Source organism: Rana temporaria, chromosome 2 (assembly GCF_905171775.1).
Source record: "Rana temporaria chromosome 2, aRanTem1.1, whole genome shotgun sequence".
NCBI classification, from domain to species: Eukaryota; Metazoa; Chordata; class Amphibia; order Anura; family Ranidae; genus Rana; species Rana temporaria.
The window spans coordinates 185,552,028-185,576,549 of NC_053490.1; the positions used below are offsets into that span (position 1 = coordinate 185,552,028).

The window sequence follows — 24,522 nt, forward strand, 5'->3', positions numbered from 1 at the left end:
GTAAGTACACCCCTCACATTTTTGTAAATATTTTATTATATCTTTTCATGTGACAACACTAAAGAAATTACACTTTGCTGCAATGTAAAGTAGTGAGTGTACAGCTTGTATAACCGTGTCAATTTGCTGTTCCCTCAAAATGACGGAACACACAGCCATTATTGTCTAAACTGCTGGCAACAAAAGTGAGTACACCCCTAAATGAAAATGTCAAAATTGGGCCCAAAGTGACAATATTTTGTGTGGCCACCATTATTTTCCAGCACTGCCTTAACCCTCTTGAGCATGGAGTTCACCAGAGCTTCACAAGTTGCCACTGGAGTCCTTTGGTGAATGTTCGAGACCTTGCGCTCCTCTGAGGATGCCCCATAGATGCTCAATAGGGGTTAGGTCTGTAGACCTGTTTGGCCAGTCCATCACCTTTACCCTCAGCTTCTTTAGCAAGGCAGTGGTCATCTTGGAGGTGTGCTTGTGGTCGTTATGTTGTAATAATGCCCTGTGGCTCAGTCTACGAAGGGAGAGGCTCATGCTCTGCTTCAGTATGTCACTGTACATGTTGGCATTCATGGTTCCCTCAATAAACTGAAGCTCCCCAGTTCCGGCAGCACTCAGATCATGACACTCCCACCACCATGCTTGACTGTAGGCAAGACACACTTGACTTTGTACTCCTCACCTGGTTGCCGCCACACACGCTTGACACCATCTAAACCAAATAAGTTTATCTTCGTCTCATCAGACCTCAGGACATGGTTCCAGTAATCCATGTCCTTAGTCTGCTTGCCGTCTAATTGTTTGCAGGCTTTCTTGTGCATCATATTTAGAAGAGGCTTCCTTCAAGGACGACAGCAATGCAGACCAATTTGATGCTGCGTGCAGCGTATGGTCTGAGCACTGACAGGTTGACCCCGCACCCCTTCAACCTCTGCAGCAATGCTGGCAGCACTCATACATCTATTTCTCAAAGACAACCTCTGAATATGACGCTGAGCACGTGTACTCAACTTCTTTGGTCGACCATGGCGAGGCCCGTCCTGAGTGGAACCTGACTTGTTAAACCGCTGTATGGTCTTGGTCATTGTGCTGCAGCTCAGATCCAGGGTCTTTGCAATCTTCTTATAGCCTAGGCCATCTTTATGTAGAGCAACAATTCTTTTTTTCAGATTCTCAGAGTTCTTTGCCATGAGGTGCCATCTTGAACTTCCAGTGACCAGTATGAGAGAGTGAGAGCGATAACACCAAATTTAACACACCTGAGACCTTGTAACACTAACAGGTTACATGACACCGGGGAGGAAAAATGGCTAAATGGGCTTAATTTGGACATTTTCACTTAGGGGTGTACTCACTTTTGTTGTCCACGGTTTAGACATTAATGGCTGTGTTGAGTTATTTGGAGGGGAGAGTACATTTACACTGAAACAAAATAGGATGGGGGGATCGGGTAACAAACCCGGGGACTTTAAACGGTGTCAATTAAAGAATATATCAGAGAATAACGATGTAGATAAAAATATAATTTATTCGATGATACAAAATTTTACAGAATTAAGACATGACATTGTTGATCCTTGTGATCATGTGGCGGCTCGAATGAACCAAGCAACGCCCAGACCTGTTACAGATTGCTCGACATGTTTCGCTACAAGCTTCATCAGGAGCATATATACAGGGAAGGCTACAAGGAATAAGCAGAGAACAACATCATCAATATTTGTATGGATGATTGGCATGTACTAGCAGACAGTACGCAAATTTAAACAATAAATAATCATTAGCAATAGAAAAGGAACAAAATTGAATGAATGATGTCAAGTATTCATGAATATTACAAAGATCACAGAAACCATAATAAAACAGGGTGATCATGAGCAGACTTACCACGCAGAGATCAAAGATCATCAAAGGTCATGTGATGAAAACTAAGCATAAACAGCCATAGTTTAAAAACCAAATTAAACCTGTAGGTACAGAGCCCCACTGGAACCATTCCATACACACGCCGTCACAGAGATGCTGCAGTATAAAAAGAGGGAATAGATGAAATTAAATATATATAGGGTAAATTGTATAAATCCCTAAAATTCCAGACAGATACATGCCTGCACAGATTAAATAAAAATCTATGCAAAGAAAAACTAAACTTGCCCGATGTGGCAAGAGGTAGAAAGAAAAAATATCCTAAAAAATATATATATGTATATATACCTAATGGGGTTGGTAGGGTCCAGTGAATAAAGCTGGCATCAGCGTATGGATAGATCCAGCACCTGAATGGTTAAGCAACCATTGCTCAAAGGGTGGGACAAAATCCCCAATGTTGAAGACTGGTGAAAAACAAAAAGTTTTTTTTTTTTTTTTATATAGATATAATAATAGGTAATGTGATATTAAATTGAAATGAAAAGGAACAGCTGAAAAAATTATTAATAGTTGGTGTGGTGAACAGTTCAAGATAGTAGCACACCACTTACCTCTTCACTGCTGACAGGTTATCTAAAGAGCACGGATAGATCTAAAGACCAAGCAGTCTAGTGACCCTGACAAGGCAGAGCCATTGAATGGATCATGGGTGTGGATCTCTTTATATACCTCCCACAGAGGCGTATGATGACGCCGCTGGGGGTGGGCTGAAATGATGGGCAGTGATAGGTGCTGGACTTCAAGGGGGAGGACAGGGGGGAAGACAGTTGAAATCCCCGGCATTCAATGGCTCTGCCTTGTCAGGGTCACTAGACTGCTTGGTCTTTAGATCTATCCGTGCTCTTTAGATAACCTGTCAGCAGTGAAGAGGTAAGTGGTGTGCTACTATCTTGAACTGTTCACCACACCAACTATTAATAATTTTTTCAGCTGTTCCTTTTCATTTCAATTTAATATCACATTACCTATTATTATATCTATATAAAAAAAAAAAAAAAACTTTTTGTTTTTCACCAGTCTTCAACATTGGGGATTTTGTCCCACCCTTTGAGCAATGGTTGCTTAACCATTCAGGTGCTGGATCTATCCATACGCTGATGCCAGCTTTATTCACTGGACCCTACCAACCCCATTAGGTATATATACATATATATATTTTTTAGGATATTTTTTCTTTCTACCTCTTGCCACATCGGGCAAGTTTAGTTTTTCTTTGCATAGATTTTTATTTAATCTGTGCAGGCATGTATCTGTCTGGAATTTTAGGGATTTATACAATTTACCCTATATATATTTAATTTCATCTATTCCCTCTTTTTATACTGCAGCATCTCTGTGACGGCGTGTGTATGGAATGGTTCCAGTGGGGCTCTGTACCTACAGGTTTAATTTGGTTTTTAAACTATGGCTGTTTATGCTTAGTTTTCATCACATGACCTTTGATGATCTTTGATCTCTGCGTGGTAAGTCTGCTCATGATCACCCTGTTTTATTATGGTTTCTGTGATCTTTGTAATATTCATGAATACTTGACATCATTCATTCAATTTTGTTCCTTTTCTATTGCTAATGATTATTTATTGTTTAAATTTGCGTACTGTCTGCTAGTACATGCCAATCATCCATACAAATATTGATGATGTTGTTCTCTGCTTATTCCTTGTAGCCTTCCCTGTATATATGCTCCTGATGAAGCTTGTAGCGAAACATGTCGAGCAATCTGTAACAGGTCTGGGCGTTGCTTGGTTCATTCGAGCCGCCACATGATCACAAGGATCAACAATGTCATGTCTTAATTCTGTAAAATTTTGTATCATCGAATAAATTATATTTTTATCTACATCGTTATTCTCTGATATATTCTTTAATTGACACCGTTTAAAGTCCCCGGGTTTGTTACCCGATCCCCCCATCCTATTTTGTTTCATTTTCTATGGGATGTGGTGTCTTCTGATTTGTTTCCCTATGCCTCATTTATTTAATTGTACATTTACACTGGTTTACAAGCTGTGCACTAGGGGTGGAGAAACAGCAGGTCACTGATTTTTCCCAGTACATGGCCGTGCAAGTGGGTGTATGCGCACAAGTCTCGGCCATTGCAGGACAGGCAGGGTGCTCTCCTAGCAAAGCCAGAAAATCTGTCTACGGCTGGCTTAAGAAAAAAATAAATCTGTTGCATATTCTCCTTAGAATGCCACCACAGCTTAGATCTGAATAAAGTTGGTAAGGGTTAGAACCCATGTCAGGTTTTTATTGCGGTCTGTGCCCCCTCTGGAGAGGTACACCTTCTCTTTTTGTACTAGTGCCATTGTAAATGGAAGAAAATGTAAGAGAAAATCTAAAATTTTGAAATGCCAGCAGAGCAGAGGGGAAATCTAGCAACTGGGTGAAAACTGTCCGAGATAGCATTTCTCTCACTTTGGAGATATTTGCTTTCAATCCCAGTAATGTCTTTAGGACAGAAGGCAAGGGAATGTTCCCAATGGGGCACAGATGGCAAAATTTCAACTGAAGTGTTAAACCTACTATGCTTAAAACATGGACTTTAAATATACTTTACAACCTTGTTTAATTCAATCCATGATGTAATAAATCAGCATTACCTTGATATCTTTGGATCCTGCCTTTTCCAAACGGCATCGGCAAATTTAAGGGAATGTAGTGCTCGTGGTTACAGACAACTCTCAAAAACTCAAACTTGTATTCAAACAGTGTCTGAAAATCAACAGCAGCAGTTGGTGATTGTTATTTAAAAAAACATTTTTAAGGCTCGGCTCACACTAGTATGACTCCAAAGTCGCGCAATTTGGAGTGCGACTTTAAGGGGACGTTACATTACCCGGTACTCAAGTCACAAGAAAGTTTAATCAAAATAGCGCAGGAACCTTTTTCAAGTTGCATAGATTGAAATGGGCATCATTGAAATCAAAGGCCTGTGACATGTCATGCATTGTTGTCCAAATTCACATGACAAGTCACACTAGTGTGAACAGAGCCCAACACTGAAAAATGTAGTGGTTTAGGATGAAAGGTAACTCTTCTCACCTTTGGATCTCCAGGTGCAAAGAAGCTCATGTAATTATTAATCTGTTTAAACACAAAACCCCTGTCCATGAAAGTGAAGCACCGCTGTAAAACATATGAAAGAGCAAGGTTTATAAAAAGGAGCCAACACTGAAAACACCACAAGATAACATTTTAAATGTGAATATAGAGAAATGTGGAAAAAGAACAATAAAAATTATCAATCAAAAATTCCAACAAGTGCAGCTCCAAAAATTAGTGAGTGACTAATACAACTGTGAAAGAAAGGTACAAAAGGGCGCAACAAGTGTAAATAATGTCCATATAAACACCAATAAATTTATAAAAAAAGCACAGAACCAAAAAACGCAGATCCAAAAAAAATTAAATAATTGCAAATGTAGAACTGGTAGCGAGATTGCTGTGTTCCAGATTTAAGCTCCAACCACTGTACTCTCAGAAAGTGCAACATGCATATTAACCACTTAAGCCCCAAGCCTGTTTTTCAGATTTGGCGTTTACAAGACTAAAACAGTTTTTTTTGCTAGAAAATTACTTAAAACCCCCAAACATTATATATATATTTTTTCTAACACCCTAGAGCAGTGATGGCGAACCTTGGCACCCCAGATGTTTTGGAACTACATTTCCCCATGATGCTCACCTACACTGCAGAGTGCTTGGGTATCATGGGAAATGTAGTTCCAAAACATCTGGGGTGTCAAGGTTCGCCATCACTGCCCTAGAGAATAAAATGACGGTCATTGCAATACTTTTTGTCACACCGTATTTGCGCAGCGGTCTTACAAGCGCACTTTTTTTGGAAAATCACTTTTTTGAATTAAAAAATAAGACAATAAATTTGGCCCAATTTTTGTATATATTGTGAAAGATAATGTTACGCCGAGTAAAATGATACCCAACATGTCACGCTTAAAAATTGCGCCCGCTCGTGGCATGGCGTCAAACTTTTACCCCTAAAAATCTCGATAGGCGACGTTTAAAAAATTCTATAGGTTGCATTTTTTTGAGCTACAGTGTAGGTCTAGGGCTAGAATTATTGCTCTCGCTCTAACGATTGCGGCGATACTTGTGTGGTTTGAACACTTTTCATATGCGAGCGCTACTCGCGTATGCGTTCGCTTCTGCGCGCGAGCTCGTCGGGACGGGGCACTTTTAAAAAAAAGTTTTTGGTTTTCTTATTTATTTTTATTGATTTTATCATTTTTTACACTGAAATAAAAAAAAAAAAATTTATCACTTTTATTCCTATTACTAGGAATGTAAACATCCCTTGTAATAGAAAAAAGCATGACAGGTCCTCTTAAATATGAGATCTGGGGTCAAAAAGACCTCAGATCTCATATTTAGACTTAAATGCAAAAAAAAAAAAAAAATATGGAAATGTTGTCATTTAAAAAATGACAACAAAAAAAATGTCTCTTTAAGACGCTGGGCGGAACTGACGGCCCTCTCCCGCCACCAATAACGGCGATCTTGCGGTGAATCCGCCGTGGAGAGCGCCGTTATCGTTTACAGGACCGCCCACTGAAGAGATGGATATCTCGGTTGTGGCAGCAGCTGCTGCCGTTACTGAGATATCCATCTTTAAAAACAGGACGTATATATACAGTGGGCGGGCGTTAACCGGTTAAAGTGCTTCACCCGAAGTGACAATCAAAATACGCTCACCAGATTTAAGCGGCTATATTTGGCCTTCAGGCATATAAAGATTCTCTCAGGATCCTTCTTAATACAATCTCTCCCAAATAGGATCAATTCCCAATAAATCCAACACAGATGGCTCCTTGGTGAAAAAAACGTGTTCCAATCATTCAATCTGAAAAAATTAACAACGGCTCCACCGCAATGAGCCACAAAAACGGGGATAGTGTAATACCGTTTTTATCTAAAAGCTTTGCAGGGTAAAGCAGTGCATACAGGCAAGTACACACACAGCTATGAATGAAGGCAGCGTCCGGGTTTATCACAGTGAGCGTGTCTCGCGTCATCAGGAAAATAGCGCGGCCGCCCCAACACCGGAGTCTTATAACATCCACAGGCATTTCATTGGCTGCAATGATCCGCGGCAAAATGGCACCTCCGCCATGATGCCGGAGACCAGAGACACCAGCTACCTACAGAAAAAAATGAGATTTTCATAATCACTCCGCACAAGGAAATTCAAAAACAGAATTTAAAAGAAAAAATAGAATAAAATAAAAAAAAGGATGCTGCCTCCCTTCATTGCTGCAAACAATACATTAGAAAAACACTTATTATGAACAATGATATACATAACAAAATATATCTAAGCCAAAATGTCATATAGGTAAACCTGGGTTATATATATGGGGGATATTGACAGTGCACCCTAATCAATTGTATTTTCTGTTCCCCCATATCCTCACCCCAAAGAAATTGTATATATTAATGACAATAGAATAATATAATAAAACGAATATACATATGTGCTCGAATTTCAGACCAACAAAAACATAACAGCTCCATCTGGTGGTCAAAAACGAGTACTACACACTATTAAATGACATATGAGAAACTATAAAAAATCAGGAGGACTAGTTGGCTATTTTTTTCTTTTTTCTTTCTGCCTCCTCTACAACCTGTTTTCTTTCCCCGGTGTGTGGTGGATATGCTAGCCCCCCATTCAGAATCCCAAGAATATAAAGAAAAATCCACCAATCTAGAGAAATATCTTATCAAATATGATAATGATATTAAAAAGAAAAAAGTAAAGAAACATCAAAGAGATATAAAAGACTACAAAGAAGGTAATGTGTATAGATGGCAGGAAGATATGATAAGAATTTTATCTCGGGAATCCTCAATGGAACAAGAAACATACACCATTAGCCAAGGCCTTGGAGACGACACCACCACTCCGAGGGCTCCGATACCTGTCAACCACAGATCAATACGGAGTTCAAATCCTGGAAAAAATCCTGCAAAAATGTACTTAAACAGGGACCTCTCCCTCCAGCAGGAAGGGAATCAGGGACTCAAGGGGCTGAATCCTCCAATTATAACGTTAACACAGAGAATAGATTTTTACCATTAAGGGAACACACCCCTAAAAGACAGACCCCTTATGAATATGGGTAAGGGAGTGGCTATCAGAATGATGGTGGAGATCATTATAATGCTAGACCATATCACAGAGTACCACCGCCACCCCCTCCCCAATATTTTAGACCACATGTACCCCCAACAAAGGAGACTGTATAGAGGGACACATTTTAGAGGGGGGAACTGGGGTAGAGGTTTTCCTAGACCTTTTGTTCCTCCATATGTTTATGATAATCAATATTATCAACAGTAGGGGGAATGGAGGGATTGGAAGGAACCCCACAAACCAGCATACCCTACATATCCACCACACATCAGGGAAAGAAAAAAGAGGTTGTAGAGGAGGCAGGTAAAAAAAGAAAAAGCCAACTAGAATCCTCCTGATTTTATATACAATTTCTCATGTCATTTAATAGGGTGTAGTACTCGTTTCTGACCACCAGGTGGAACAGTTATGTATTTGTTGGTCTGAAATTCGAGCACATATGTATATTCGTTTTATTATATTATTCTATTGTCATTAAAATATACAATGTCTATGGGGTGAGGATATGGGGGAACAGAAAATACAATTGATTAGGGTGCGCTGTCAATAACCCACATATATAACCCAGGTTTACCTATAGAAAACATTTGGCTTAGATATATTTTGTTATGTATGTCATTGTTCATAATAAGAAGTGTTTTTGTAATGTATTGTTTGCAGCAATGAAGGGAGGCAGCATCCTTTTTTTTATTTTATTCTATTTTTTCTTTTAAATTCTGTTTTTGAATTTCCTTGTGTGGAGTGATTATGAAAATCTCAGTTTTTTCTGTAGGTAGCTGGTGTCTCTGGTCTCCGGCATCATGGCGGAGGTGCCATTTTGCCGTGGATCATTGCAACCAATGAAATGCCTTTGGATGTTATAAGACTCCGGTGTTGGGGCGGCCGCGCCATTTTCCTGATGACGCGAGACACGCGAAATGCATAGAGATTTGACACAGCACGCCTTCACACTGGAGCGATGTGTTGGTAAGTTTAGATGCATGCCGGGGTGTATATTGCTCACTGTGATAAACCCGGACGCTGCCTTCATTCATAACTGTGTGTGTACTTGCCTGTATGCACTGTTTTACTCTGCAAAGCTTTTAAATAAAAATCTGTGTTGGATTTATTGGGAATTGATCCTATTTGGGAGCTTTGTATCAAGAAGGATCATGAGAGAATCTTTATATGCCTGAATGCCAAATATGGCCGCTTAAATCTGGTGAGCGTATTTTGATTGTCACTTCGGGTGAGGCACTTTAATATGCACATTGCACTTTCTGAGAGCACAGTGGCTGGAGCTTAAATCTGGAACACAGCAATCTGGCTAACTGTTCTACATTTGCAATTATTTGAATTTTTTTGGATCTGCGTTTTTTTGTTCTGCGTTATTTTTTATAAATAATTTATTGGTGTTTATATGGACATTATTTACACTTGTTGTGCCCTTTTGTACCTTTCTTTCACAAAAGGAAAATGTGAAGCCAAGAAATTCCCTTATTAATACAGCTATGGTATACAGTCTTATGCTATTTACAAAAATCATATTAAAGTATGTAAATAATATAACTGTTTGAAAACTTAAGGTTATTTTAAGGTCAGAAGCGGTTTACATTCTGACTGTAAGGCTTTATGGAAATGTACATAGCCGTAAGAAAAGGGGGCTGGAGTCACTCAATTCAGTTGTTTGTGTAATATGAAACTTAACTATTTAGCTGTGAAAAATTTATTTTTCTTCAACAAATCAAGATTAACTTGGTAAACATCATTTAAGGCCTACTTCCTAAAAGTCGGTTCACACTAGGGCGACACGACTTCCAGCGCGACTTTCAGAGGCAACTCCAACACGACTTGAGCATGAACCACAGGGCGATCTGGGGCGATTTACAACACGACTTGAAGTCATCTCCAGGACAGGAGACTTTCCAGTGGCCAATCAAACAACAATCAGCTCTAGGGGAGGGAGGGGGAGGGAGAGGTTTGCCTGAGAAATGTATGTTATCTTCCTGGAAAGTCGCTTCAGTTAAAACAGTGATCAGACTTGGATCAGACTTGGAGGCGACTTCCATTGAAATCAATTGGTACAAATCGCCTACAAGTCGGATTGAAGTAGTACAGGAACTTCTTTTGAAGTCGGAGCGACTTGAGTCGTGTGTATTAACACCGCTCCCATTCACTTGCATTGTTTTTCTCGACAGCGCGACTTGGGGCGACTTCAAGTCGGATCCCAAGTCGTCCCAGTGTGAACCGGCTCTAAATGAAAATGTATCAGGTGAATACAAAATATCATAATATTTCATATTTACCCTACCAAACAAATTAGAAAATGTTGTTAGGCCTAAGCAAAGAAAAAATAAAAGAAGGAACACAAATACTTTACATCCCCTACTTCTAACAATTTATAAACTTTCCAAGATTTTTTTGTTTTCTGATTTACTTTGATGAAGAATGCAAGGCTCTGGTTTGCATTCCTAGAGGCCTCTGGATTGTCCTTGTATTTCTGTGTGATGTGTGGCATAAGCATATTAACCAAGGTTTCCACCGTATGATGAAAAGAGGCTGGGAATCTTTGGTTTCGTAATAACTAGAAAAATGAAAAATAAAAGAGTGAATTACCATGCAAGATCAGTAAAAAAAAAAAATACAATACAATACTTCAATTTTACATAAAAGATATTGCCTCTTACTGCAACACTTCAGAGACTAATCAGAGGGATGCTTCATGCTGGGATTGACCAATTAGAATGACCGTGATCCATCCCAGAAGTGCTGCAGAAAGAAGAGGGAGAACAGCAGGTATTTTGGCTGTGTGGGCTCCCATACTAACAATAAAAAAAAAGCTATTGCTGTGGAATTACAATTTGCTACAAATAAAGCATGACAAAACTACTGGCACTAAACTTTTTCCTACTTCACATTAACCCTAAAAAAAAAAAAAAAACTTTGTGTTGGGAAAAGCTTCCAGGCTATTTGAAGTAGACAACCGCATAACATTCATTTATGGAAACAGAAATTTGCAGGGTAGTAATTTGTGGCAAATCAAACCTTGTAATTTTCATCTTAATTGTGGCATTGTAGGTTTTATATAAGCTTACCACCCAGACCCCAGAGAAACACACTTATGCTTAACCCTATCCGCCCTCTCGGATTTCAGAGTGTAGAAAAACATATTGTAACCGTAGAATTGGCTGAATTACTTATTTAAATCGCCACCTGAATATGTCAGTCAAAAAAGCCACAATTACTTGCCAAAACCCATTGAAACAATACATAAATAAGTTTATAGTACTAAAGTCCTTCATTTATTTTCTGCATGAAAAAAAACCCTCACTACCTGTCTTACTCACCCATTCCTAAACACTTACCTGTCTTTATGCCAGCTCCTTAGGTTCCAGCATCTCTGCCCTCACTTCCTGATTTCACAGGAGCAACAGAAGGCAGTGGAGACATAGCCTCGTGCTGCTGCCTGCGGGAAGTGGCAGCATGGCTTTCTGGTGCTGTGTGTGCCCATAAAAAACTCAGTTTAGAACCTGACAGCATGTATGAATTAGTGCCTTAGCACTTGGCTTGCTGCATGAGGCAGTGAAGAGCTAACAGAGCTGTCTGGGACTGCTAGAAGAGGACAAAAGTAGTGTTTCTCTGCAATATTGTTACTTTAACTTTATATTACAAATCCTCCTCTTGAAACATCATTATTCTGTTGTGCACTTGAATGTAATATAAATCTATTGACCTAGTAAATGGTCATTCAGATTGAAAACTGGGCACCTAGGTAAATACACAGCTGAACTGCATATATGGCAACTGTTCTTGTCAAATGTTTTTTAATCATGTGCAGTTTTTGATCCATGCATCCTTGCCAGACAGCACAATCAGATCCTCTGTCTGAGACTGGTCAAGAATAGTGGTAAAAAAAAATCCAAGCTAATGATTTTAGATTTTTTAAGGAAACACGCCTTGTGCACTGCAGTAGAGTCTGACCAACACCTTAAAGTGGTTCTAAACCCCAGTCATGGAATTTGAGCCAAGCACATATATCTGTAGTGTTTACTGGTCTCTCTCCAAAGTGCAGTTTCATTCTGCTGCTCTGTTACCAGTATGAATCACTTCTGATAAGTTTTCCCAACACATGATATTACAATTGAATCTGGGAGGGAGATAAGCAGAGAGTTTGTCTATTCAGAATACAGCTCTGCATGTTCCTTTGTTCCTCTGCCTCTGTGGAGGGTAAAGGGGGTGTCCCTTTCCTCCAATCAGCTCTCACACTGCTGTAACTGCAGTTTTCTACTTCCTTCTCTGTACTATTCACAGATGCATATATATTGTATCACTTTGAGGGGTTGTAGTTAAGAGAAGACTGCAGTTAAACAAGCAAAACCCATGTAGTAGGATTTGTTAGATATATGTGTATCACCTGAGGCTATTCACTTCACTGGGTATATGTGAGGGTTTACAACCACTTTAAGCTGGCCATAGATGGATCAACATTCAGCCAGTTCAGCAGGGCCTGGCTTAATTTCAATCCATCTATGGCCATTCCCGTTCAAGAGTAGTCAATCTAATGATCTACCTTAAGAGTGTGTGTGACTGGCTGATCAATAAAGAATGACCTATCTACAGCCAACTTTACTCTGCTCTATCTGGTCTCCCTACTGCTACTATACAGGCATTTATATGGATGCTGACTGAAACATTCAGGTACTTTCCCAAGCTGCATTCAAAGATCATTAAACATTATGTTATTGACGACATAATGGCATAACCAAACATATAGGTGTTAGATATAAAAAGATAATACATACTTTTATTTTTGTATTCTCAACAAGGTGTTGGGCCATAGATTTTATTAGGACTTCAAAGAAAAACCATGAGTACTATGAATAAAACAACAGTGAGTTAGTGCATGCGTACATAAACCATAGGAATCAAGTCAAAATAGCTACAAGAATCCTGATATAAAATGGCAATCCCATAAAGATACCAGTTAAATACACATTTGCTTGTATGCAGGAGCTTTCTTTGTACCTTGAGGAGCTTGTTACAGGTTAGAAAGTCAGCAGAAGGCTTGAGGATCATGGTCATGGATTTGGCCAGCTCTTCGTGCGCAGTCTTGTATTCAGATGTAATATATGGCTCTGCCTTGTATACATACTTTGAAAACAGGGATGAAAACTATTAGAAAAATACTATGTACTAAACAACATTTATAAAATAGTACCAATATTTTAGGCAACATTGTTGTGTACGTCGAGTTGACTAAAAGGAGGTATACAAATATGCAGATGTGTGTAAAAGATACTGCAGCAGGTATTCAACTCATAAGCTCAATCTTGAAATGCTGCTAGTCTCCATCTTAGAATTGGCACATCAATTAAATTGACCTGAAAATATATATTATGTACTACCATTTAAGGAAAAAAAGGGGGTTAGGAAAAGTTAGAAACAAACCACCAAGGATAACATACCTTTACATATGACCTCAGGTAGCTCTCCAGTCCTTCTTCATGGCACTGAGCAACCACATGGATAATGACTCTGAAACAGCATGCATTAAAGGATTAAATTATTTCTATCATATGTTGATTCTTGCCAAGTAACCGATTTGGACAATGGTGTATGTGCATTCATATGAAGAACGTGCTAATGTGATGATAATCAGACTATGTTAAGCCTTTATACAAGCATTGCAATATTATGTCAACTGACAGCGGACAACTGTCTGATAAATACACAGTATACAGGCAGTCCCCGAGTTACAAACGACTCCTACTGACAAACGGCCTCAAATGCCAGCCGCTTGTGCTCCACCGCTGGTACTGGATACCTCCGAGCACCTCTGGACACATCCCACACTGCAGGACTACATGTACTGCATGGCCAGAAGAGCCCCAGACAACATAACAAGCGCCCAGAACATCTCACATCCCTGCACACTTACAAATGCAGTGTTGTGACTTACGAACAAAGCTACAGTCCTTATTGTGTTCGTAACTCGAGGACTGCCTGTAATGAACTTGCACTTAAAGCGGAGGTCCGCTAATTTTTTTTTTTTTTAAGTCAGTAGCTACAAATACTGCAGCTGCTGACTTTTAAAAGAAGGACACTTACCTGTCCAGAGCGCCCGCAATTTAGGCACTTGAAGTTGATCCATCGCTCAGCTCTCGGGTGCTGCCGCCGCCATCTTCGGTAAGGGAATCAGGAAGTGAAGCCTTGCGGCTTCAGATCCTGGTTCCCTACTGCGCATGCGCAACTCGCGCTGCGCGATCCGAATGGTCCCTGCTGTCTTCTGGGACCTGTGTGTCTCCCAGAAGACAGCGGATGGAAGACGGTTTAAGTGGCGTAGACACCCGCAGATAATGCGGCTATCTATGCCCGGCAGTGGGAGCAAATACCTGTATTAAACAGGTATCTTCTCCCCCCTGAAAGGTGACAAATGTGACACCGGAGGGGGGAGTGTTCTGAAAAGCAGAAGTTCCATTTTTGGGTGGAACTCCGCTTTAATGCAATGAATTCTAAAAAAAGATGCAAATGTGTGTAGCCAGTGAAGTTAGAACTTAAAAATTAGCTTGTTTTAAGTCAGAGAAGCCATTCAGTTAAATCCACAGACAAAAAAAAAAAAACAGACCTAGCAACTGTTAGTGACATTCCTTTAAAAAATGCTACCTTGAAGATTTGTGTTTTGAAAATCTATATAGATTGTTTCAGCCTAAAATTCAGTAGATATATTCTTTGGTAGGCTGGGTTCACACCTAAATCACATGCGGCTCACAGCAGGAGTCCGATGCGTACCTGTTCTCAGATTTAGGGACAAATCTGTTCCTTTTTTTTGCCCGAATTCGAACCTGAAATGGAGCCAAAGACGCACAGGATCCCTGTGCAATCCATACCCCGCAACTGCCACAGAGATGCATGAACCAGCTCCATAGAGAGCCAGGCACACTCCCCTGTCTTGCGAATTGGATACAGTGAAACCTGCATCCAATTCGCACTAGTGTGAACCCAGCCTAAAATGAGCAGTAAACATGTGCTAATCAAATGATCAATCCCCAATCTATTCTTGGAATCTGATGTCTGATATAAAGCACTTTTCTACAGCTTGGAAGTTCAAGACTAATCCAAACATTCATAATTACCTAAAAATCAGATGATATAAATGATACCTGCATACAAGTCTGCCCTCATTCTATAATAAGCACACAGACCACCATTCGAATGAATGGCATCGGCAGACTGACAAAGTAGCACCCCGTTCTAGAACAGAGCTGATCTAATACTAAATTAGTAGGTATTACCGTGTCACATTGACAGCCACTTCCTCCTGAGTAGCTCTTGTAAGTACTCTAAACATTTGGTTAAGGATTGTAGGTAGAAAGGCAATCATGACATGTCCTTCCATTGCATGGAGACTCTGAAAGAAAACAGTGTGATATTTCAAATGTGAAACTGTTGAGTAAAATGATGGTTTAAACTGAAAATGCATGCTAGCATGGTAATCCTGATTATATTTTTTTTAGAAAAGAACAATGCAATGATATTCCCATAAACCAACTGTTGTCTATTATATACAAAACCCCCTGGAGAGTTATTGTCTTGTGATGAGAAATCCAAAATTCTATGGCTGTCACCAGCGAAGGAATTAAAGCGATTGTAAATATATTTTTTTGTGTCATTCCTTTTCTAGGGTCCATCGATGGCAGACTCTCTGTGTGTCCATTAACGCATTAAGCGTGGCTTATCCCGGCCCTGTCCCCAGGCTGTGACTGACAGCAGCAGGAGCCAATGGCTCCCTCTGTTGCCTCCACATGTCCAGTAAGGAGAAACATAGCGGAGAGAACAGTTGCTCTTGAGTGCAGCACTGGACCGAGATCAGGCTTGGGTAAGTATTTGGGGGTAGGGTGGGGGCTGGGGATCCTGTGCACAGAAGTTTTTTTACCCTAATGCAGAGAATGCATTAAGATAAAAAAAACTAAATTCTTTATACCTTTACAACAATGTTAAAGTGGTTGTAAAGGCAGAAGTTTTTTTTACCTATATACATTCTCTGCATTGGGGTAAAAAAAACTGTGTGCAGCTCCTCACTCACTCACGTGCCAGCCAGCACTCCCCCCCCCCTATACTTACCTGAGCCCAATCTTGATTTAGCAGTGAGCCTGGGAACTCCACACAGGGCAGATTGATAAGAGGCAGGAGCCATTGGGTCTAAGGCTCCACTTAAAGCTGAAAACTACAATAAGCTAAAATTTTACAAATTGGGGCTGCAACGATACCACTTTTTTTTAACGAGTACAAGCACCGATACTTTTTTCCAAGAACTCGCCAATACCAATAAAGTTTTTAATGTCATGTGACAGTGGCACTAATTATGCAGCACTGATGAGGCGTGATGTGTCAGTAGTTATTTATATTCATTTTTTTTTCCCAATTCTCTTTACAATTTTACTTTTAGAGATGTTTTTATTACAATGTTAACTTTTATTTATTTTTATCAACCCTGTTGGGGGGGGGGGGGGGGTTGGTGAGAAATCAGGGGTCCTTTTTGAGACCGGGAACGGGACTGAGGACACAGATTTCCCCAGACCCTTTCTTAGCAGCCTCAGCTGCACTGGAGATGGATGGACAAGAGACGGAGGCTCCTCTCCATTCAAAAACTGAGGCATTGTAAACAATGCTTTACGATGTTCGGTTATCAATGGACAGAGTCAGTGATTCTGTCCATTAAAAAAAGGAAAGAGCCGGTAAATTACAGAGGAGCACAGAGGGGGGCCGGAGGAGGACACGGGAGACGCGCACGGAGAAGGACACGGGGGAACCGAAGGAGAGCACAGAGAACACAGAGGAGGACCGGAAGAAGATACAGCAGGGGACATTAATGGACGATCGGTGGGGGGGAGGAGTTCCAATCACCGGTCTGCCTGTATAGCTGAAAGCTGCACCTGGGGGAAGGGGGGGGGGGCTAAGGAGAAGCGTCTGTCAGATGCTTTATTAAAAGCCACACAGGGAGATCGGTCTAACTCTTTCCACTGCCGCACCAATCATCCCTGACTGTACAGGTACCTGATCAAGCATCGGAGCATTTGCATGAGGACAAGTACGCGTGCAAATGCTCAGTATCGGTACCGATACTAGTATTGGTGCAACCCTAGTACAAATATAATATGCATGTGCTTTTTTTTTTTTTTATTCACATATTTTTGGATTGAGGTATGTGAATTCTTAGTGTGCTTTGATTATATTTTCCAGATCTGCGCAAGTAAACTAAGACTTTGTGCAGGAGCTTTGTGTTATCAAGACCAGTCACTGCTGTTCTCTGTACTTCTACAGGTCTGCCCTTTATAAAGGCTATGTGTAGCACACTGAGGATGTCACTGCGACTTTCGCAAGGCAACAACTCGTTTCATACAGATATTTGGTGCACAGACTACTTATGTATTTTGGGACTATTGAAAAATGTATTTAAAGTATTTCTGCATGGAGTTCAGCTTTACAGCTGTCAGACATACAACTAAGAATACAAAATGTCAACAGTAATTACATGAATGCCTCCACAAGTGTGAGACACCCTACTGTCTTCCATGCTGTGCTGGCAAATGCAGTCTCAACCTGACAATGCTGTAAGGTCACTATTTGGTCTTTTTGATCAAAGTTATTTGTCTTCATATAGCATTTTTAACCAAGTTTAGGCTGTTTTTGCATGATGTATACAGTTTGCAGAGGGGCTCTGCTAAACATATTTTAATTACTGTAGCACTGCACATGCTGGTGATGGGGAAGTTGCATATAACATTTATTAATGTGGTTCACTAATGAATTCTAAGCCTCCAAATCTTGGTCAAGGAGCCATATTAAGACATATGTATGGCGTTACCTCAATTGATTTAAGCCTTGAGGAATGCAGGATGACCAGCCCACTATTCCCCTTAAAGCTGAATTTCCATGGACGTTTTAAAAAACGGGCTGTAAAGCTAGTACAGACGCCAGGAAAAAAAGCGGCGTTTTACCGCCATTTTCCCCGCGTTTTGCATTGAATTCAATGCACGTTTTGCCGCGCTAGTTTTCAGCCGTGTTTTCTGCTTCTATTCAAAATCAATGGTTCCCTATGGGAGCCCATTAATTTGAATAGAGGTTGCACCAGAAATCGGATCAAGATGATCCGACTTGCGGGGCGACTGGTGTGCAGAGATCCGAGCATGCCCCCCGCCCCGGTCAGGAATAGGGGTGACGAGGGAGCGCCCCCCCCCTCCTGAGCCGTACCAGGCCGCATGCCCTCAACATGGGGGGGTGGGTGCTTTGGAGCAGGGGGCGCACTGCGCCCCCCACCCCAAGGCACCTTGTCCCCATGTTGCAGTGCGCCCCCCTGCCCCAAAGCACCCACCCCCCCATGTTGAGGGCATGCGGCCTGGTACGGCTCAGGAGGGGGGGGGGCGCTTGCTCGTCCCCACCCCTATTCCTGACCGGCCGGCATGCTCAGATAAGGGTCTCGTATGGATTTTGGGGGAACCCCCACGCCGTTTTTTTTTTCGGCGTAGGTGTTCCCCTTAAAATCCATACCAGACCGAAGGGTCTGGTATCATCCTGGGGGGAACCTCACGCAAATTTTTTTTAATTTACGCGGGGTTCCCCTTCAAGATTCTCTGCACACCAGTCGCCCCGCAAGTCGGATCATCTTGATCCGTCTTCTGGTGCGACCTCAATTCAAATCAATGGGCTCCCATAAGGAACCATTGAATTTGAATAGAGACAGAAACGAAGGAGGAGGCTTACAGCTCTAACGCTGGAGCTTCAGAACGCACTGGTCCTGCGTTTTTTTTGCAGCTTAAAAACGGCTCAGCCATCTACAGCTCAAAAACGTCATGGTTGGCATAAGGCCATAGACTAACATGGAGAGCCGTTTTTAAGCTGCAAAAGACGCTCAGAAAAGTGGCTGTAAAAACGTCCATGGAAATGAAGCCTAAAAGGTAAGATTATAGTCCAAACGATTTTGATTGGTTATTTACTTACATACTAGCCTGCATCTACCACAGCCAAAACGGGAATAATATAGTCTCACATCAGAGCTGCCATGAGGCATGTGTCTGAACCTGGTCGGCCATGGCTCGTAAAAGTGGGAGGGGACTCCATGGCGAAACAGCATCTTTAGGCAAGTATTCTGGTTATAGTTTCTTTATCTGTATGTCATAACATTTGATAAATGTTATACTTCTATGTATTAGTGTGATCCCTCTTTGCACATATCGAATACAACCCCAAAAACAAACTATCACAAGACCGTGATAACAACAGTTGGTAATACACAAAATACATACAAGCATCCCCCATTGTTAAGATGCACCTAGCCAGAGTGTTTATATGTTAAAAACTTGCATAGCACCTATGGTGTGTTGTACAGTATATGAAAGAACAGTTGCCGTTTTTCCTTCTGTTCTCTACATTTACTATAGAAGTCAGTCTAGCTTCTAGATGTCCAACCTAAGCGGACTCAATTTTATGCCACAAACGTTAAAGTAGAACTAAACCCAACTTTACTACATGACCTGCCAATCTGCTTACTCTGCATTTCCTTGAAAAGTACTCATGCAAAATCTGACTGACCAAAAAAACAACACACCTTATATTGTTGCACACACACATCAGATTTCACAATGTACTTATGTAGATATAATGATACCAATGTCAATATACAGGAACTCCTGAGTCATATGTACCAATAAATACCTTCAAATATTTCACAAGTTCACTTCCTAAGGCCTGTGCTCCAGATTCATTTTTCTGGCAATACTGAAAGAAGTTGTGCAAATGTTGATCCTAAAATTAAACAAATAGCCGGATGGTCACCATATGAAATAGAGCAGAAACTCTGTTTTTCCTTTTATACATTAATATAATTACCTTATTTGTGTACATATCTAGGAAATGCTCAACATTTGCTGACCTAAAGATATGTATTTTTCAGTTTACAGGTAACCATGGGGAATGGTCCATGACCATAACCCAGAGCAAGCGGGCAGATCAACAAAGTTAGAGAAAAGTCAAAAGGCCTTATCTGCAAATGTGTTCTGAGTGATATATAGTGTTAAGAGCAAGAGGTTTAACATACAGCCAGGTAACTTGCTTTTTGAGAACGAGAGGTCAGCAATGACGGTCTCCATGTTTCTTTATGACAGGTTTACTTTCACCAAAATATACTGTAATTTCATCATAATATACAATTTTAAAGCTGAAACCACCTCCTATAGTGGATAGCGTCCTATTATTCAGGATGTGCTCTCCATGTACCAACTGACATACATAGGAAGGGAATGCCCTACTAAGCTTGTAAAAATCTGATCTGCCTGGATTAGAAGACACCGACTACATCTCCTGAAAATAATATTTTGACAGGCTTGCTGAGGACTTACTGGTTGATCATCTACGCCTATCTACACTGTATAAGATGTGGTGCTGTTACCAAATATTACTTTCATAAACCTTCGATAAAATTTGACTGTTATTAAAAAAAAATATCTAAATCGAACGCTGAGGTAAGGCAGCTGGCTGGATCCTAACAATATGGTTGGGATCCTTCCAGAGCCTGGAGCAGCTCTGTGATGTCAGCTGACATCAGTCCTTAGCTCACCAAAGGTTGGCTCTTGGACAGCAAAACTAAGTTCACTCCTGTGACCCAGAAGAGCATTATGGAAAAAAAAAAAAAAAAAGCTTTGGTCAAGCTTCTCTTTTAAGACTGTAGTAGTTTGAAGTTTACACAGCAACTGAACTCTCAATAAAAGCGCTCTTTATTAATCCCGACTTAAGTCTACACTTCCTGATGCCCTACTTGCAAATACTTTGATCCCAGCAGTCCAAATTTGGAGTGGGAGCATTTGTAAAGACAAACTGTAAAGGCAATACTAGCAGTAATCTCTCAGTTTCTCACCATCTTTTGTAGCAGGCTTCAAAGTTTCCAATAAATCTTGTAGTATATGTCCATGATCATCATTTCTTCTAGTATGTTTGCAGCCACTGACAGTCCTCCTTAGCACTACTTATATTTGACATTATGCGATGCCCCCCACTTGGGGATATCAGTTGAGGCCCCCTACACCCTCTTAAGTTGGCAATCACTGGTCTTCACATACATGCTGCTACTCTGGCTATCTCCTCCATTGTCCAATGATTGCAACCGTCTTTCAGCAGAATAGTATAAAACGTAACAAATAGGATATGCAAATGAACCCGAAACAGATGTCTCAAAAGGTAACCTGTAACAACTCTTGGAATATAATTTCCTGCTTAATTTTTATCTGGACCTGTTATGTTGAACTTTTCAGCGAACAGGTACAATGTAGAAAAGGCAACTTCTAAATATATAACCAGGAATAAGGGCTTTACTGTTTCGTGAAAAAATGTATACTGGATTGTGCAAAAAGTAACGATGTGGAAACACTACCTGTGCATAAACAGTGGACACCAGATGAGTAGTGATTTTCAGCAATGGCTTTCCTCCATCCACCCATTTAATTTCTGGACCGGAATGCTATGTAAAAGCCAAACAGAAAAAAGAAAGATATATTTTGCTCAATTACTGAATAGACAGGTACACTTTGTTTTGAGCTCTTGAACATTACAGTCGCCAAAAAGAATGTGCATTGCTGAATGACACACAATAAACAAGATGTGACAGCTGTACGGATGGTAGAAAATGTAATAGACATGTATGCAAAAAGTATGAGTGCTTAGGTTTTATCACTGACCCCCTCAATCATTACTTATTCTATCTATGAAATATAAGAAAAGGTAATATGTGTAGACTTTTCATACCTTGCTTATTCCAAATTCCTGATAGCCCAAATAACCTGTGGGAAGGTTGGCAGACACTGGAATGTTTTGCTCGTTGGTGACCACTCGACCATCCTTTAGCAAAGGCAACCAGGCATATCCAACTGTGTGCAAAAACAAACATGTTCAACATACCGCACTTGGAAATACCATTCTCACGGCCCCTTCTTCAGTATCAACAGAAATGTTACTATATGCAACTATACATTTAATGCAGTACGGTTTAACAGTGTATCAAGAAATGCTTAAGTAGAACATAAAGGGGGCTATTATTTTAGCACATGCTTTTTATATAGTCTAATAGCTCGTGCCTCTAAGAATAAGAACATCTGATTCAGTAAAATATTGTTATCTAGACCAAGAACTATTTCTGTCACTTCTGCTCCCTGCATACTGCTCCTCTGAGATGTGGCCTATATTCTGTGCTGCAAGACATCTCAGCCAGTGCATAGACGTCATAACTTGAGTTTTAAAATCCAGACCCATTGCATAAAATTTTTATAGCGGAGGTTGGAAACGTTATATTGTGAGGTTATGTCTAAATGAATGTATTTTAATGAAATCATGTCTAATACACTCTATGCAAGCACAAACCTTGGCTTTCAATAACATCCTTCTTCTTTGTGCCTCCCTTGCTAGAAGTGTCACAGCTGACATGGTAGAATGTGAACAGTAAATGGTGTTTTTCATGAAGTTGTGTGGGCAGCTCTATTTTAATCTGCAGAAAGATAAAAAAAAAAAAAACACGTTTCTGCTTAAAGCCAGCCAGGTTAAATAAAGAGAACTTTTTATAAACGTGACAAAACACCACCTCTCTTTATAGTCCTAAGCCTTCAAGAGAAAAGGTACAATTATCATAGATCTGTCTTTCACAGAGAACCTACAAGAGCAATTATAACACGGCATAAACTTAAACATTGTTATTCCTGCGCAGCATTGGTATCATATCTCATAGGATTCTAGGAAAATGTCCAAGTATGAGCCCATCAAGGCTATTTACAAAACCCTCCCATTAAAAAACACCATTACTTTATTAGTAGTAAATACATTTTCTACATGTAGTCAGGCAATCAAGACAACTGAATAACAATCATATTACTTAAGCTGGCCATAAACAAAGCCCTGGTTCACACTGATGCGATGCAGGAAATGCACAAGATTCTCTGCGTTTCCCTGCATTGCACGGCATCCATGCAATCTGCTGTGGGTGTCAATGTTAGATTAATGACACACCGAAACAGATCACAAAATGCAGTGTGATTGCCAGACTCGCATGAGTGAAAAAATAAAAATAAAAGGGTCCTGCGCCATTTTGCTGCAGATGAAATCGATACGAGCCATGAAAAATGTATTGCTCAAATTGCACTTCACAGAAATCGCAAGTGATGTGCACAGGATCACTGTGCGAATCACGTGAGGTGTCTGAAACACACAGTGGGAACCCAGGCCGATTGAAATGGTGCCGGTCCAATGGGCAGCAGCTGAATTTTGATCAGCATGTGGCCTCCACCACTTGACAAAAGTCAATTATTTAAATAGATTTCTGTTAAATGGATATGTTGGAAATTTGTGTGGTGATCAGCAGCTGCAGCTATTGATCATTGTATTCTGATTACTGTGACTCTCAGAATACAATGTGCTGGTGGGGGATTCCCCCATCTACCTTGTTTGTGTGGATCTGTCGTTTTCTTTTTCCGTTCAGAAAAAATATATATGTATGGCCAAACCTTAGTCTGACAATACTCAAAAGTTCAACGTCCATAATGAATAACCAATCCAATCTTAGGATAACTCCACTTTTGTGGAAAAAAATAATAATATAGGGTAAACAGTTACTACAAAAGTCATATTGTAATCAAATGTTATTAAAAACTACTAGGGATGTACAGATACCAGTTTTTTTAGGACCGAGTAAAAATAGCATTACTTTCTCTCAAGCACTCTCTAAGGCAATCTAAACCTGTAATGTCAAATTCAAATGATTTCTTCACCCAGCATGCAAAGCACAGTATAAAATAACCTACCTCATCATAGAACTCAGGATTCTGCTGATGGTGTAAAACACAGGCCAATGCATTTTTCACAAACACAGGACAACCAGGCCTGCTATATATACACTGTGAAAGGGGAGGGGAAGAGAATTTACGCATGTAATTGATTAGCAAAACTCAGATTTACTGTACTGTTTGTCAATGATATGTTTTCTTCACTCATTTTTAAAGTGGTTCTAAAAGGCATGATTTTTACCTTATTGCATCAAACTTTAACGATTAGCTTCCTCCCACCCACTCTCCTTAATACTTAACTGAGCCCAATCCTGATCCAGTGCTGTGCCCAGGAGCAGCAGCGTTGCTCCTTTTCTGGCTCAGATAGCAGCAAGGGGGGTGGGGGCCGAGCCGTGCTATGTGGGTCAATGGACACACATTGCCCGGCTCAGGAGCAGGCCCACAAATCTGCTTCCATCACAAGCACCTTACAATGGGGACACACACAAAAGACAGCGTCAGCATGGGACCCCAGAAGAGGAGGTTCAGGGCCACTCTGTGCAATGTCATTGAACAGAGCATACCATATTATTTTATCAAAGAAAAAAAATATAGCTTTACAATCACTTTAAAGCCGACAACATTCTTTTAAATTATTTTAACTTA

The 24,522-nt window shown here is 40.4% G+C and overlaps 1 protein-coding gene across 18 annotated transcripts in view; it reads right to left on the minus strand.

The window, feature by feature from the left end:
* DOCK9 (dedicator of cytokinesis 9) overlaps positions 1-24,522 on the minus strand; it is a 365,118-nt gene that overhangs the window by 99,235 nt on the left and 241,361 nt on the right. For all 18 annotated transcript variants that reach the window (XM_040336152.1, XM_040336151.1, XM_040336141.1 and 15 more), the window contains exons 19-30: positions 23,896-23,988; positions 22,466-22,589; positions 21,854-21,975; positions 21,483-21,569; positions 19,772-19,861; positions 15,352-15,467; positions 13,525-13,594; positions 13,085-13,210; positions 12,862-12,933; positions 10,497-10,643; positions 4,969-5,052; positions 4,527-4,638 (exon numbers count right to left, since the gene is read on the minus strand). In XM_040336152.1, the coding sequence (XP_040192086.1) occupies positions 4,527-4,638; positions 4,969-5,052; positions 10,497-10,643; positions 12,862-12,933; positions 13,085-13,210; positions 13,525-13,594; positions 15,352-15,467; positions 19,772-19,861; positions 21,483-21,569; positions 21,854-21,975; positions 22,466-22,589; positions 23,896-23,988 (1,243 nt within the window). The remainder of the gene's footprint in view (positions 1-4,526; positions 4,639-4,968; positions 5,053-10,496; positions 10,644-12,861; positions 12,934-13,084; positions 13,211-13,524; positions 13,595-15,351; positions 15,468-19,771; positions 19,862-21,482; positions 21,570-21,853; positions 21,976-22,465; positions 22,590-23,895; positions 23,989-24,522) is intronic.